This window comes from Carcharodon carcharias, chromosome 22, assembly GCF_017639515.1.
Source record: "Carcharodon carcharias isolate sCarCar2 chromosome 22, sCarCar2.pri, whole genome shotgun sequence".
NCBI classification, from domain to species: Eukaryota; Metazoa; Chordata; class Chondrichthyes; order Lamniformes; family Lamnidae; genus Carcharodon; species Carcharodon carcharias.
The window spans coordinates 64,078,933-64,094,594 of NC_054488.1; the positions used below are offsets into that span (position 1 = coordinate 64,078,933).

General features: G+C 50.6%; 1 protein-coding gene across 2 annotated transcripts; it reads right to left on the minus strand.

Annotated features, from left to right (window-relative positions):
- Nucleotides 1-1,985: 1,985 nt before the first annotated feature.
- On the minus strand, nucleotides 1,986-10,940 carry wfikkn2a (info WAP, follistatin/kazal, immunoglobulin, kunitz and netrin domain containing 2a). 2 transcript variants are annotated; one of them, XM_041217151.1, is made up of 2 exons: nucleotides 10,841-10,940; nucleotides 1,986-4,660 (listed from the first exon to the last, which is right to left on the minus strand). In XM_041217151.1, exons 1-2 carry the CDS (start codon nucleotides 10,901-10,903, stop codon nucleotides 3,149-3,151), a joined length of 1,575 nt encoding a protein of 524 aa, XP_041073085.1. In that variant the 5' UTR covers nucleotides 10,904-10,940; the 3' UTR covers nucleotides 1,986-3,148. The 2 variants fall into 2 exon arrangements, with proteins under 2 accessions (XP_041073085.1, XP_041073084.1); XM_041217150.1 differs by lacking the exon at nucleotides 10,841-10,940 and adding an exon at nucleotides 8,085-8,174.
- Between the last annotated feature and the right edge of the window lie 4,722 nt (nucleotides 10,941-15,662).

The window sequence follows — 15,662 nt, forward strand, 5'->3', positions numbered from 1 at the left end:
GGATAACACTACCCCCAGTGTAATATTACATCCAGTATACAGACCCAGGATAACACTACCCCCGGTGTAATATTACATCTGTTGTATAAACAACCCAGGATAACACTACCCCCAGTGTAATATTACGTCTATTGTATAAACAACCCAGGAAAACACTACCTCCAGTGTAATATTACAACCAGTGTAAAAACATACCCAGGATAACACTACCCTCAGTGTAATATTACATCCAGTATACAGACACAGGATAACACGACCCTCAGTGTAATATTACACCCAGTTCTATGCCTTGGGTAGCAATCCTTGGCTCCAGCTCCTGGCCAGTGATTCGCAATGGAAAATGCTCCTGTGTGTATGTCTTGTGTGGAGATGAAGCCCACCCAGGTTAAATAGCTTGCCAGCACTCACTATCTGAGGTGATGAATAGATGTATTAGAAAGTTATATGGTGGGAATGTCCCACAGTGAGAGGAGAAACAGTTCCAAGGCTTAGCAGGAGCATCATCATCATTGACCAGAAACTGAACTGGACCAGCCATATAAATACTGTGGCTACAAGAGCAGGTCAGAGGCTGGGAATCCTGCCGTGAGTAACTCACTTCCTGACTCCCCAAAGCCTGTTCACCATCTACATGGCACAAGTCAGGAGTGTGATGGAATACTCCTCACTTTCCTGGATGAGTGCAGCTCCCACAACACTCTAGAAACTTGACACTGTCCAGGACAAAGCAGCCCCGCTTGATTGGCACCTCATCCACAAACAGTCACTCCCTCCACCCCCAACGCACAGCAGCAGCAGTGTGTGTACCATCTACAAGATGCACTGCAGGAATTCACCAAGGCTCCTTCGACAGCACCTTCCAAACCCCAACCATGACCATCTAGAAGGACAAGGGCAGCAGACACATGGGAACACCACCACCTGGAAGTTTCCCTCCAAGTCACTCACCATCTTGACTTATAGAATCATAGACATTTATGCCACAGGAGGAGACTATTCGGCCCATCATGTCTATACCAGGTGACCAGGAGCCAGCCAGCCTAACCCTGTTTTCCAGCCCTCTCTCCTTAGCCTTGTGGGTTACAGCACTTCAAGTACATATCTAAGTGCATGTCTAAGTGCATATCTAAGTGCATATCTAAGTGCTTCTTAAGTGTAATGAGGGTTTCAGCCTCTCCCACCTTTTCAGGCAGTGAGTTCCTGTTCCTTTCTACCCTCAGGGTGACAAAAATTCCCCTTCAATCCTCCCTCAACCTCCTATGAACTAAATCCTTCACTGTCACTGGGTCAAAATCCTGGAACTCCGTCCCTAACAGCACTGTGGGTGTACCTACACCACATTGACTGCAGCGGTTCAAGAAGGCAGCTCACCACCACCTTCTCAGGGGCAATTAGGGATGGGTAATAAATGTTGACATCACATAAACAAATATTTTTTAAAAAACAGAAGAATACTGCAGGATGGAGACAAACTCATTAATATTTTATTAAGATTAAATAATCAGACAGATGGGCACTAGATCCAAGTACAAATAAATAGTATTTACAGTCATTGTAAATTCATTCACAGTTAAATCAAAAACATTCTACAAATCGTTTAATCTTATTCGAATCAATTGTTAAACTATTTACAAAATCTGATTATTACCACACCCAGATTTTGGCAGCTCAATTCCAATCTTTGAATTTTTATCAACTTAATGGAAACATTTTCAATTGGGGTGAAGACTTCTTAAAGTCAAATTGTCTCTGATCTCCTACTCATCTACACTGTCCCCATCAAACACTCCCAGGACAGGTACAGCACGGGGTTAGATGCAGAGTAAGGCTCCCTCTACACTGACCCCATCAAACACTCCCAGGGCAGGTACAGCACGGGGTTAGATACAGAGTAAAGCTCCCTCTACACTGTCCCCATCAAACACTCCCAGGACAGGTACAGCACGGGGTTAGATACAGAGTAAAGCTCCCTCTATACTGTCCCCATCAAACACTCCCAGGACAGGTACAGCATGGCGTTAGAGACAGCGTAAACTCCCTCTACACAGTCCTACTATACTTCTCTCATGTTAGTTTAATACCTGACTTGTGTTTTCTGCAGTAACTGTACTAGTTGAATTGACCTCAATGCCAACATGAAGTGTGTGAGCTTTGATGTTTTGTACATTTGGTTTATGAACCCATGTGTTTTATGCAACCCTTCAATTAATGATCACAGGAAAAGTGAGTGGACCTGACTGATAAAGCTGCTGTTGAAATAACCCAGGAAATTACAATGAATGGAGGAGGCTGTCTGTCACCGGTTGCTGTCTCTTGGTCCCTCCTGATGGTGGTTATGTTTTGCAGTAGGTGTTTAAATGCCCGGGCACCATCGTTTGTATCGATATTCATCACCTTCGAACTGGCTCTGCTGCACACAATGCTTGGTTTGGTACTGTTGGTGCAGAGTGGTTTTAGAGGCACTGCCATTGGCCAGGCCAGTCCTTGTTCACACTCCTTACACATTCTTGCTAAGGAAACTCGGGAATGTGGATGTCCGGTTAGTGGAAGGCTGAGTTTGGTTGTTATTCTCAAAATGATTGACCAGCCACTTGGGTGAACTGCTGCAAAGGACTCAATCATCAGAATGAGTGAGGATCAGGCGAGCAGGTCCTTCCAGTCACACCCATGATGCTTTGAACCCATGATGCATGGTGCAATGATGATGTCACTTCCTGATCTATACAACATGGCGACTGTGACTCTGACCAGAGGGCCTAATGTCGAAAATGAGCCACAAAGAGGCGACTAAGAGACAGCAATAAGTATACAAGTATCTCCCTTTATTACATCCAGAATATTGGGGAAATGATCAGAATTCATGGACCTTTAAACAAAAAGGGTAATAAATTGCTACTGTCCTAACACCATTGAGGGCTCCTTGTGTCATTGCCAAGGCCCATCAGTAAGAAATGATCTTGTCAATCATCAAAGATTTTACTTAGACATGTTTCAAGCAGTTAGAAATCTAGGAAGTTAAGTGCTTATTTAATTAATTTGTCAAAAGTGAGATTTTTTTTCCAAAAAGCTTTTCATAAATGTATCTTTTTTTTTCTCTGATAGGACCTCTGTGAATGTACTAACCAATAGCCTATCGATCAGGAGCAGCCTATTGAAGTCCTGTCAGCTCTCGCAGGAGGTCACAGGTTTTCTTATCCTTGACCTCAAACAGTTTCTTGATCCGTTTCTCATTCACAGTCCTCACGAAACTGTGGGGTTGGAGAACAGCCATTCCATTGTGGACATCACCCATGACAATGAAAGGACCATCCTCTGTAGTCATGTTGGGACATGGACAATTCCAGTCCATGTTTAACAGAGTGATCTCCAGGACCTCACTGCCAAAGAACTGAAGTCCCATCTTTTCATCCTTCAAGACCCTGTCCACAGTGAACAATGCACGGCCAGAGTCTGTTTCTTCTGTCAACTCGGTCATGCGCCCAACTATCACATAGTCGCTCTTGCAGTAGCTGGTCACTATCTTGAAGCGTGGTTTGCAGACTTTGCACTGCTGGCTCTTGGGATAAGGGCAGATCTCCTCGCAGGTCTCCCTGCTTTCAAAGTTATTTTCATTGCCACCGCAGCCTCCATAGATGAAGGACTGACATTGCTTCATCAGGCTGTTGTAGGCCCAGCGTGGGTCCCAGACTTTGCAGGGCCCCTGCAGCGCTGGCAGGTTGCAGATGTTGACAGGTTCGTTCATGCAGGTTGACATACAGGCCTCGTAGGTTTCAAAGTGATTCAGGTTCCCCTCACAGCGTCCATAGTTAAAGGTGAAGCAGTTGTTCTTCTTGGGGTCGTAATACCACCTGATCTGATGCTCTCCGCAGCTGTCCCGATCAGGCTGTTTCAAACACTCGGTGGCTGGGATCTGAGTTGTGTTTGCCGTGCTCTGCTTCATCAGATCTTCCCGCTTGATCACTGATAGGGGGAAGTTTGCCCTTAGGAAACCTCCTTGGTTCCTGGCTGTGCAGGTGTAGATCCCAACATCTTGGAGTTGAGCATTGTAAATGACCAGCTGCCCGATGTTGGTGACGACCACGTTTCCGTTGACATGGTTGGGCCTCATGATAATGTTCTCCCTTCCGTCCAGCTCCTTCTCCCAAGTGATCTCGGGCCTGGGTCTCCCACTGACGTCGCACAAGAAACTGACGGTGCCGCCCACATACGTGGACTGGTGGACGGGGTTGGAGAGCAGGGCCGGCGGTACCACATCCTGGGAGGTGGTGAGTGAGTCAGCAGTGGTGGGATGGGCAGTGGTCTGCAATGGCACGGGGCTGGTGTGTGGCCAGGTCACCTGGTGGGTGCAGGTGACCACGGTCAGAGTGATTCCCTTGGTGCACGCTTCAGCGTCCATGTAACACTTGTTGTAGTATGTCAGCCCATCAGAGGCACAGGTGAAGTGTGGCTCCTTCTCACACCTGTCCTTGCATTTACATACAGGTTGCCCATCCCAGATATCACATTCCGACCCCTGCTGGACACACATGAAGCGATCACAAGTGGCTCCCCTAGGCATCCCAACTGGTCCCTTCCTCCCTTTAATGGCCATATACCGGGCAGCCACACAGCTCTTCATCCCACACACATTAGGACAACATTTCTCAAACGTTTCACAGTCCTGAGGAGATGAAAAGATAAAAAGTTTCCAATAAAACAGGAGGCTTTCAACAACAACTTACATTTAGAGGACGCCTGGGGCGCAGGAAAGACATTCCGAGGTGATTCGCAGGACTGAAACTCAGACAAGGTTTGATACTGAGTCACACAGGGGAGGCCTTGGGACAGACTAGCCCCCCTGATCCCGGTGATGAGACTCTCAAGGAAATCAGTGTGAATCAGCTGCCTGGGGGAGCAGCAGCCCCTAAATCCTTCAATTCTACTGTTGAGGTGTAAAAAAGAGTTTAAAAAAACCTCGTGCAATTAGAATGAGATGGACTGGGAGATCAATCTTCCCCCTACTGCGCCCACTAATAGCTGAGTAACAGAGTCAATTTAGTGCTAAATGGTGAAAGGTGCTATAGAAATGCAAGTTCTTTGTTTCACTAGACACTGGAAGCAATCCAATTCTGTCTCCCTTTTGATGGTGAAAATCCATCCTTGAGGGAGGTTACTTCCCAGGGCTTTTCTGTGGCTATTGCTCTGGTTGGAAGGAAACATTGGGATCATCTAACCCCCACATTCCTGGACAGTGACCACTCCAGCCAACAGCAGTCAGACTCAAAACCGTTCTCTGGATCCTGCAGGAACGATCATCGATGGCAACAGACTGATCACCTGGTGTACAACAACAAACACTCCACAATGTCCATGCCAACTCCCCAGGGGCTGGAATAATAGTGGACACAGGGAACTGCTGCCTGCTGTACTGTGACTCCTAAATCTCACAATCCATTGGGTGGACCAGGACAAGCTGACAACTATCAGCGAGTGCAAAGACAGAAAGAACTTGCATTTATATAGAGCCTTTCACTTAGATGATTATTTAAATAGAAACAATGAGCAGGTTGCACAAGGAAAGGGCAGGAGAACGGTACTGAGTCATAATGAACATTCGGAGAGATGGGGCAGACACAATGGGCTGAGTGGCCTCATTGTGCAATGTAGCAATATTCTGTGATTCCTCAGGACACCCCAAAGTGCTTTTAGAGTTAATGAAGTACTTTTGAATTGTAGTCACTCAACAGCCAATTTGCACACAGAAAGATCCCACAAACAGAAAATGTGATTGTGACCATGAATCTGATTTTGTGATGTCGGATGAGGAACAAATATTGGCCATGAGACTGGGGGATAATTCCCCTGTTGCTCTTTGAAATATTGTCGTGGGGATCTTTTGCATCTATCTGAGATATCAGATGGGACCTTGGTTTCATGTTTCATCAAAAAGATGGCACTTCTGACAGTGCAGCGCTCCCTCAGTACTGACCCTCTGACAGTGCGGCACTCCCTCAGTACTGACCCTCTGACAGTGCGGCACTCCCTCAGTACTTACCCTCTGACAGTGCAGCGTCCCTCAGTACTACCCTCCGACAGTGCAGCACTCCCTCAGTACTGACCCTCTGACAGTGCGGCACTCCCTCAGTACTGACCCTCCGACAGTGCAGCGCTCCCTCGACATTGACCCTCTGACAGTGCGGCAATCCCTCAGTACTGACCCTCCAACAGTGCAGCACTCCCTCAGTACTGACCCTCTGACAGTGCAGCGCTTCCTCGGCATTGACACTCTGACAGTGCAGCACTCCCTCAGTACTGACCCCCGGATAGCGCAGCACTCCCACAGTACTGACCCTCCAACAGTGCAGCCCTCCCTCAGTACTGACTCTCCGACAGTGCAGCACTCCCTCAGTACTGACCCTCCGACAGTGCAGCACTCCCTCATTACTGAACCTCTGACAGTGCAGCACTCCCTCAGTACTGATCCTCCAACAGTGCAACATTCCCTCAGTACTGACCCTCCGATGGAACAGCAATCCATCAATCCTGACCCTCAACAGTGCAGCACTCCCTCACCACTGACACTCTGACTGTGCAGCACTCCCTCAGTACTGACCCTCCGACAGTGCAGCGCTCCCTCAGTACTGACCCTCTGACAGTGCGGCAATCCCTCAGTACTGACCCTCCGACAGTGCAGCAATCCCTCAGTACTGACCCTCTGACAGTGCAGCACTCCCTCAGTACTGACCCTCTGACAGTGCAGCGCTTCCTCGGCATTGACCCTCTGACAGTGCAGCACTCCCACAGTACTGACCCTCCGACAGTGCAGCCCTCCCTCAGTACTGACTCTCCGACAGTGCAGCACTCCCTCAGTACTGACCCTCCGACAGTGCAGCACTCCCTCATTACTGAACCTCTGACAGTGCAGCACTCCCTCAGTACTGATCCTCCAACAGTGCAACATTCCCTCACTACTGACCCTCCGATGGAACAGCAATTCATCAATCCTGACCCTCAACAGTGCAGCACTCCCTCACCACTGACACTCTGACTGTGCAGCACTCCCTCAGTACTGACCCTCCGACAGTGCAGCGCTCCCTCAGTACTGACCCTCTGACAGTGCAGCGCTCCCTCAGTACTGACCCTCTGACAGTGCAGCACTGCCTCAGTACTGACCCTCTGACAGTGCAGCACTCCCTCAGTACTGACCCTCTGACAGTGCAGCGCTCCCTCAGTACTGACCCTCTGACAGTGCAGCACTCCCTCAGTACTGACCCTCCGACAGTACAGCACTCCCTCTGTACTGACCCTCCGACAGTGCGGCACTCCCTCTGTACTGACCCTCCGACAGTGTGGCACTCCCTCAGTACTGACCATCTGACAGTGCAGCACTCCCTCAGTACTGACCCTCTCACAGTGCAGCACTCCCTCAGTACTGACCCTCCGACAGTGCAGCACTCCCTCAGTACTGACCCTCTGACAGTGCAGCACTCCCTCAGTACTAACCCTCTGACAGTGTGGCACTACCTCAGCACTGACCCTCTGACAGTGCAGCACTCCCTCAGTAATGCACTGAAAGGGTCAGTCTGCATTTTGTGTTTACAGCTCTGGGGTGGCATTTTGATGTACAGCTTGTGGACTCCGAGGTAAAAGTGTTACCCACTGAGCTACAGGTGTAACTCAGAAACACATTTTACCCCCACCTCAAAACTCTCTCTCAGACACATGTAACAAACCAAATGATTATTGTTATATTGATGGTGTCATCCACTAGCTCTCTGCACTCCAGTAGAACAGGATTCACTACATGTGTGTATTTTTGAACCCAATTCCCTTTCCTGAATGTGCAGACTATTGCTGAGGTATTGTCTTTCCTAATGGACTGTGGCTGTTTAACACAGAGGGCATCACATATAAGATCATTCCACTGCTGTCCATCCACCAACCCCTTCAGCAGGTAGCTTGTCTAATGTCTCTCCCCCTTCACACTGGTACTGAGCCCAGTTCTAACTCTTGCTGCCCCCACCCCACCCCACCCCAGGTGAGATTAGTTAAGTCAACACCAACAGGGCGAGTAGCTGCCCCGTGGTCTCAGTTAGGACACTCACCTTTACCCACTGAGTCTCTATTTCTCATTCTCAGTGAACGGTAACCGGAATACTTCTCTTCCATAAATTCTGGCTGTAGGTGTCTTTGTGAAACACTGAAATGATTTACAGGCTGATTAAACTCTGACAGGCTGTGAGCAATGGAACAGGACAGGAAGAGGCCATTTAACCCCTTGGTCCTTTCAAAGAGCTTCCCAGGTCTTCCCACCAGCTCCTCTCATTCCGTCATTTCCTGCAATTGTTTTTCCCCTTCAACCATCTATCCAATTGCTTCCTGAAAGCTGCCATTGAACTTGCCTCCAGCACATTCTCAGACAGTGCTTTCCAAATCCTCACCGCTTGCTGCGTCAGGAGCTTTGTCCCCATGTTGCCTCTGCACCTTCAGTCTGTGCCCTCAGGTTATCAACCCTTCAACCACTGGAAACAGCTTCTTGTTCTTGACCCACCCCCAACCCCACCCCCACCCCCAAACCCCAAACCCCAAACCCCAAACCCCGTGGGAAGAGGAGAAAGTCCAGCTCCCCAATCTCCGGGTGACTGTATCTCTCATTCCTGGAGCCATTGTAGTGAAACTCCTCTGGACTCTCTCCAAAGTCCTTCCTCATTACTCCGCTCAGGATTGGACCCAATATGTTGAAATACTTCCTGAGCTTTTTGTTCTTTAGAAAACCCAGGATCCCATTTACCTTCCAGCTCCACCTGTCCCTCCCACTGCCTGTACCAGCTTATGTTTCATCCCATTTCTATATAATTCTTAGTTCTGTTGAAGAGTCATACGGACTTGAAACGTTAACTGTGCCCCTCTCCGCAGATGCTGCCAGACCTGCTGAGTTTTTCCAGGTCATTTTGTTTTTGTTCCCATCTACTTTGTTAACCTGTCCTCAATCCTTCAAAAAATGTGCGCGCAGTCACCCCCAAGACCCCCCTGGGCTTGTCCCCCCCCATTTAAATTCGTATCATTGACTTCTCCCCCCACCCCCCCTCCTCATCATGTTCTGCCTTCTGCCCATTCCACCAGCCGGCTCCTGTCCTCCTGAAAGTTTATTCACTGTCCTCCCCGCACTCCCGAGTTTCTTATCATCCGCAAATTTCCGGACGGTTCCAGCGCTCGGAGCCAGGTCTCAGCGCCGATCCAGCGCCAGATTTCAGCGCCGATCCAGCGCCAGATCTCAGCGCCGATCCAGCGCCAGGTATCAGCACCGATACAGCGCCAGGTATCAGCGCCGATCCAGCGCCAGGTATCAGCGCCGATCCAGCGCCAGGTATCAGCGCCGATCCAGCGCCAGGTATCAGCGCCGATCCAGCGCCAGGTATCAGCGCCGATCCAGCGCCAGATCTCAGCACCGATCCAGCGCCAGGTATCAGCACGGATCCAGCGCCAGGTATCAGCGCCCATCCAGCGCCAGGTATCAGCGCCCATCCAGTGCCAGGTATCAGCACCGATCCAGTGCCAGGTATCAGCACGGATCCAGCGCCAGGTCTCAGCGCCGATCCAGCGCCAGGTATCAGCGCCGATCCAGCGCCAGGTCTCAGCGCCGATCCAGCGCCAGGTATCAGCGCCGATCCAGCGCCAGGTATCAGCGCCGATCCAGCGCCAGGTATCAGTGCTGATCCAGCACCAGGTATCAGCGCCCATCCAGCGCCAGGTATCAGCGCCCATCCAGCGCCAGGTTTCAGCGCCGATCCAGCGCCAGGTATCAGCGCCGATCCAGCGCCAGGTATCAGCGCCCATCCAGCGCCAGGTATCAGCGCCGATCCAGCGCCAGGTATCAGCGCCGATCCAGCGCTAGGTATCAGCGCCGATCCAGCGCCAGGTATCAGCGCCGATCCAGCGCCAGGTATCAGCGCCGATCCAGCGCCAGGTATCAGCGCCGATCCAGCGCCAGGTATCAGCGCCGATCCAAAGCAGCGGGGACTGTGATACTGAGCCCAGGGGAGCAGCCAGAAACAACCATTTATCACAGCTGGGTCCCTCAGCGCTGCACTGCCCTAGCACTGCGACCCTAGAGAGTTCCTGAGCTGGAGGAGGAACAACCTTCTCACTGAGCTGCTGGGGTAGTGGTTGGTGTTCCACCCTCTCTCTGCACTGGGATACCAGGCGCAAGTCTCACACGGGGGAGGGTTGGAGATGAGGGTCCTGAAGCCAGTTTGTGAACGTGTCTTTGCTCCCTCATTGTCAGCGGATTCCCTGGTGTCAGGGATCCCGCCCGCCCGGGATCCCGCCCGCCCCCCGCTAACTCGTAACCGAAATCCGGAATCGATCAGCGGCTGGAGATCTGGATACAGGACAGAGTCAAACTGTTTGGGGGAAAAAAAAAACCTGGATCTTAAATCGGAGAAAACACACAGAGAATAGAAACTATCCGGCAAGCCTCCTCATCCCAAAAAACATTTCCAATCCAGGGAATTCTCTCTTAAAAAGCAGAGGGGCTAAAGTGATGGAAAATTGGGGGAGAGGGCGAACTTTGTCAATGAGTCAGAGGCCTGGAAAGTTATATTCTCAAACTTTTAAAATATTCCCCACTCCCTGTGGACAAGGGCCGGAGGAGAATCTGCCGACTGGGAAATATATCCTGAATTGAAATGGGGATTGTTTAGAATCAACTTGCTCCCTGACGGGTAACAATCTGTATCCCACACTGTGGCCCCAGCTCCCAGTCCATCACTAACTAGCAGCTCTGGTTGTCTGGTACATTTGCGATATCAGCCTTCCCCGTTTGGGAATAAAGAGAGATCGTTTGCAGCCGAGTTGTTACCTGGTCCGTCTCACACTCCCGGGAGCAGGTGCTCTGTGCGTCCACCCACAGACTGGGACTCATCTCATTGGGACAGATCCCAGCGTGAGAGTATCTGATTCGTGACACTGCTACATTTTCAGTAGGTGATGGAAGGAGGGTGAAGAGAACAGCTCCCAGCGACATCCATGTCCTCCCAGACACCAGAATCCAGCCCATGATGATAGCAGCTAAGATGGTCAGTGTCTAAAGCAGAATCAATAATCTGAAGAAAACTTCTGAGTTTTCATTAATGATCTCTCTCTGTCTCTGCCTTTATCTCCCTTTCTGCCACTATCCTCTGTTCCTCTCTCACAACTTCTCTGTCTACCCCTTTGCCTCTCTCTGTCGCTGTCTGGTTAACTGTCTCTCTCTCTCTCTGCACACACCAGGGCTGCCTCAGTCTAAGTACACAGGATTATTGAGTTTCAGCTCCTCGTGATTTTTGCGGAAAAGCGAATAGTTAATGAGATTTCCTATCACTCTGCCCTATTTATACGCTGCCCTCTGGAGAATCTGTCTGGATGAAGCTTGACATTCTCGCTGATCGAGCCACTCACGGGCCCTTGGTAACAGTAACAAAGTGGTTCTGCAAAAGTTGGAAGTAGTTGAAAGAGCTTGAACACGTGTAGGCGTGAAGCTATGGGACGGTATTGGAGGGGGAGGTGGTGTGATACCCGTGTTCCTCTTCACTGAGCACAACCTTCGTACAGAGTACTGAACCCCAGCCCCAATGTATAGTAACAGGTCCATCTGTGAACATGAAACTTAACTCCAGCCGCTTTCCACGGGGGTCCTTCCTCTTTACATTGTTTAAAAACACACACTCCTGCGAGAATTATAAAACAAGTTCCATCTTTGTCTGACTCAGGGAAGAGTTAGGAACAGCGATTGTTTTACTAATGGAATCAGAAAAGAGAATACAAATTGTGCGATTGTGAAGGATTACAGGTTGCAGTTAACCCAGGGATGCTCACGAATACATTCTCACTATCTCAATCACTCTCATTTTATTCACACTGCCCAAGAACAATGACTCTCAGTGGAGTACAGTTCCACACACACTGACTCTCACTAGGGTACAGTCCCACACACACTGACTCTCACTGGGGTACAGTTCCACACACACTGACCATCACTGGGGTACAGTTCCACACACACTGACTCTCACTGGGGTACAGTTCCACACACACTGACCCTCACTGGGGTACAGTTCCACACACACTGACTCACACTGGGGTACAGTTCCACACACACTGACTCACACTGGGGTACAGTTCCACACACACACTGACACTCACTGGGGTACAGTTCCACACACGCTGACTCTCACTGGGTTACAGCCCCACACACACTGACTCTCACTGGGGTACAGTTCCACACGCACTTACTCTCACTGGGGTACAGTTACACACACACTGACCCTCACTGGGGTACAGTTCCACACACTTTGACTCTCACTGGGGTATAGTTCCACAAACACTGACTGTCACTGGGGTACAGTTCCACACACGCTGACTCTCACTGGGTTACAGCCCCACACACACTGACTCTCACTGGGGTACAGTTCCACACGCACTTACTCTCACTGGGGTACAGTTACACACACACTGACCCTCACTGGGGTACAGTTCCACACACACTGACTCACACTGGGGTACAGTTCCACACACACTGACTCACACTGGGGTACAGTTCCACACACACACTGACTCTCACTGGGGTACAGTTCCACACACACTGACTCTCACTGGGGTACAGTTCCACACACACACTGACTCTCACTGGGATACAGTTCCACATACACTGACTCTCACGGGGGTACAGTTCCACACACACTGACTCACACTGGGGTACAGTTCCACACACACTGACTCACACTGGGGTACAGTTCCACACACACACTGACTCTCACGGGGGTACAGTTCCACACACACTGACTCTCACTGGGGTACAGTTCCACACACACACTGACTCTCACTGGGATACAGTTCCACACACACTGACTCTCACTGGGGTACAGTTCCACACACACTGACTCTCACTGGGGTACAGTTCCACACACACTGACTCTCACTGAGGTACAGTTCCACACACACTGACTCTCACTGGGGTACAGTTCCACACACACTGACTCTCACTGGGGTACAGTGCCACACACACTGACTCTCACTGGGGTACAGTTCCACACACTTTGACTCTCACTGGGGTATAGTTCCACAAACACTGACTGTCACTGGGGTACAGTTCCACACACGCTGACTCTCACTGGGTTACAGCCCCACACACACTGACTCTCACTGGGGTACAGTTCCACACGCACTTACTCTCACTGGGGTACAGTTCCACACACACTGACTCTCACTGAGGTACAGTTCCACACACACTGACTCTCACTGGGGTACAGTTCCACACACACTGACTCTCACTGGGGTACAGTGCCACACACACTGACTCTCACTGGGGTACAGTTCCACACACTTTGACTCTCACTGGGGTATAGTTCCACAAACACTGACTGTCACTGGGGTACAGTTCCACACACGCTGACTCTCACTGGGTTACAGCCCCACACACACTGACTCTCACTGGGGTACAGTTCCACACACACTGACCATCACTGGGGTACAGTTCCACACACACTGACTCTCACTGGGGTACAGTTCCACACACACTGACCCTCACTGGGGTACAGTTCCACACACACTGACTCACACTGGGGTACAGTTCCACACACACTGACTCACACTGGGGTACAGTTCCACACACACACTGACACTCACTGGGGTACAGTTCCACACACGCTGACTCTCACTGGGTTACAGCCCCACACACACTGACTCTCACTGGGGTACAGTTCCACACGCACTTACTCTCACTGGGGTACAGTTACACACACACTGACCCTCACTGGGGTACAGTTCCACACACACTGACTCACACTGGGGTACAGTTCCACACACACTGACTCACACTGGGGTACAGTTCCACACACACACTGACTCTCACTGGGGTACAGTTCCACACACACTGACTCTCACTGGGGTACAGTTCCACACACACACTGACTCTCACTGGGATACAGTTCCACATACACTGACTCTCACGGGGGTACAGTTCCACACACACTGACTCACACTGAGGTACAGTTCCACACACACTGACTCACACTGGGGTACAGTTCCACACACACACTGACTCTCACGGGGGTACAGTTCCACACACACTGACTCTCACTGGGGTACAGTTCCACACACACACTGACTCTCACTGGGATACAGTTCCACACACACTGACTCTCACTGGGGTACAGTTCCACACACACTGACTCTCACTGGGGTACAGTTCCACACACACTGACTCTCACTGAGGTACAGTTCCACACACACTGACTCTCACTGGGGTACAGTTCCACACACACTGACTCTCACTGGGGTACAGTGCCACACACACTGACTCTCACTGGGGTACAGTTCCACACACTTTGACTCTCACTGGGGTATAGTTCCACAAACACTGACTGTCACTGGGGTACAGTTCCACACACGCTGACTCTCACTGGGTTACAGCCCCACACACACTGACTCTCACTGGGGTACAGTTCCACAAGCACTTACTCTCACTGGGGTACAGTTCCACACACACTGACTCTCACTGAGGTACAGTTCCACACACACTGACTCTCACTGGGGTACAGTTCCACACACACTGACTCTCACTGGGGTACAGTGCCACACACACTGACTCTCACTGGGGTACAGTTCCACACACTTTGACTCTCACTGGGGTATAGTTCCACAAACACTGACTGTCACTGGGGTACAGTTCCACACACGCTGACTCTCACTGGGTTACAGCCCCACACACACTGACTCTCACTGGGGTACAGTTCCACACGCACTTACTCTCACTGGGGTACGGGTTCCACACACTGACTCTCACTGGGGTACAGTTCAACACACACTGACTCTCACTGGGGTACAGTTCCACACACACTGACTCTCACTGGGGTACAGGTTCCACACACACTGACTCTCACTGGGGTACAGTTTCACACACACTGACTCTCAGTGGGGTACAGTTCCTCACAGACTGACTCTCACTGGGGTACAGTTCCACACAGACTGACAATCACTTGGGTACAGTTCCACACACACTGAGCCTCACTGGGGTATAGTTCCACACACACTGACTCTCAGTGGGGTACAGTTCCACACACACTGACTCTCACTGCGGTACAGTTCCACACACACTGACCCTTACTGGGGTACAGTTTCACACACACTGACTCTCACTGGGGTACAGTTCCACACACGCTGACTCTCACTGGGTTACAGCCCCACACACACTGACTCTCACTGGGGTACAGTTCCACACGCACTTACTCTCACTGGGGTACAGTTACACACACACTGACCCTCACTGGGGTACAGTTCCACACACACTGACTCACACTGGGGTACAGTTCCACACACACTGACTCAAACTGGGGTACAGTTCCACACACACTGACTCTCACTGGGGTACAGTTCCACACACACTGACTCTCACTGGGGTACAGTTCCACACACACACTGACTCTCACTGGGGTACAGTTCCACACACACTGACTCACACTGGGGTACAGTTCCACACACACACTGACTCTCACTGGGGTACAGTTCCACACACACTGACTCTCACTGGGGTACAGTTCCACACACACACTGACTCTCACTGGGATACAGTTCCACACACACTGACTCTCACTGGGGTACAGTTCCACACACACTGACTCTCACTGGGGTACAGTTCCACACACACT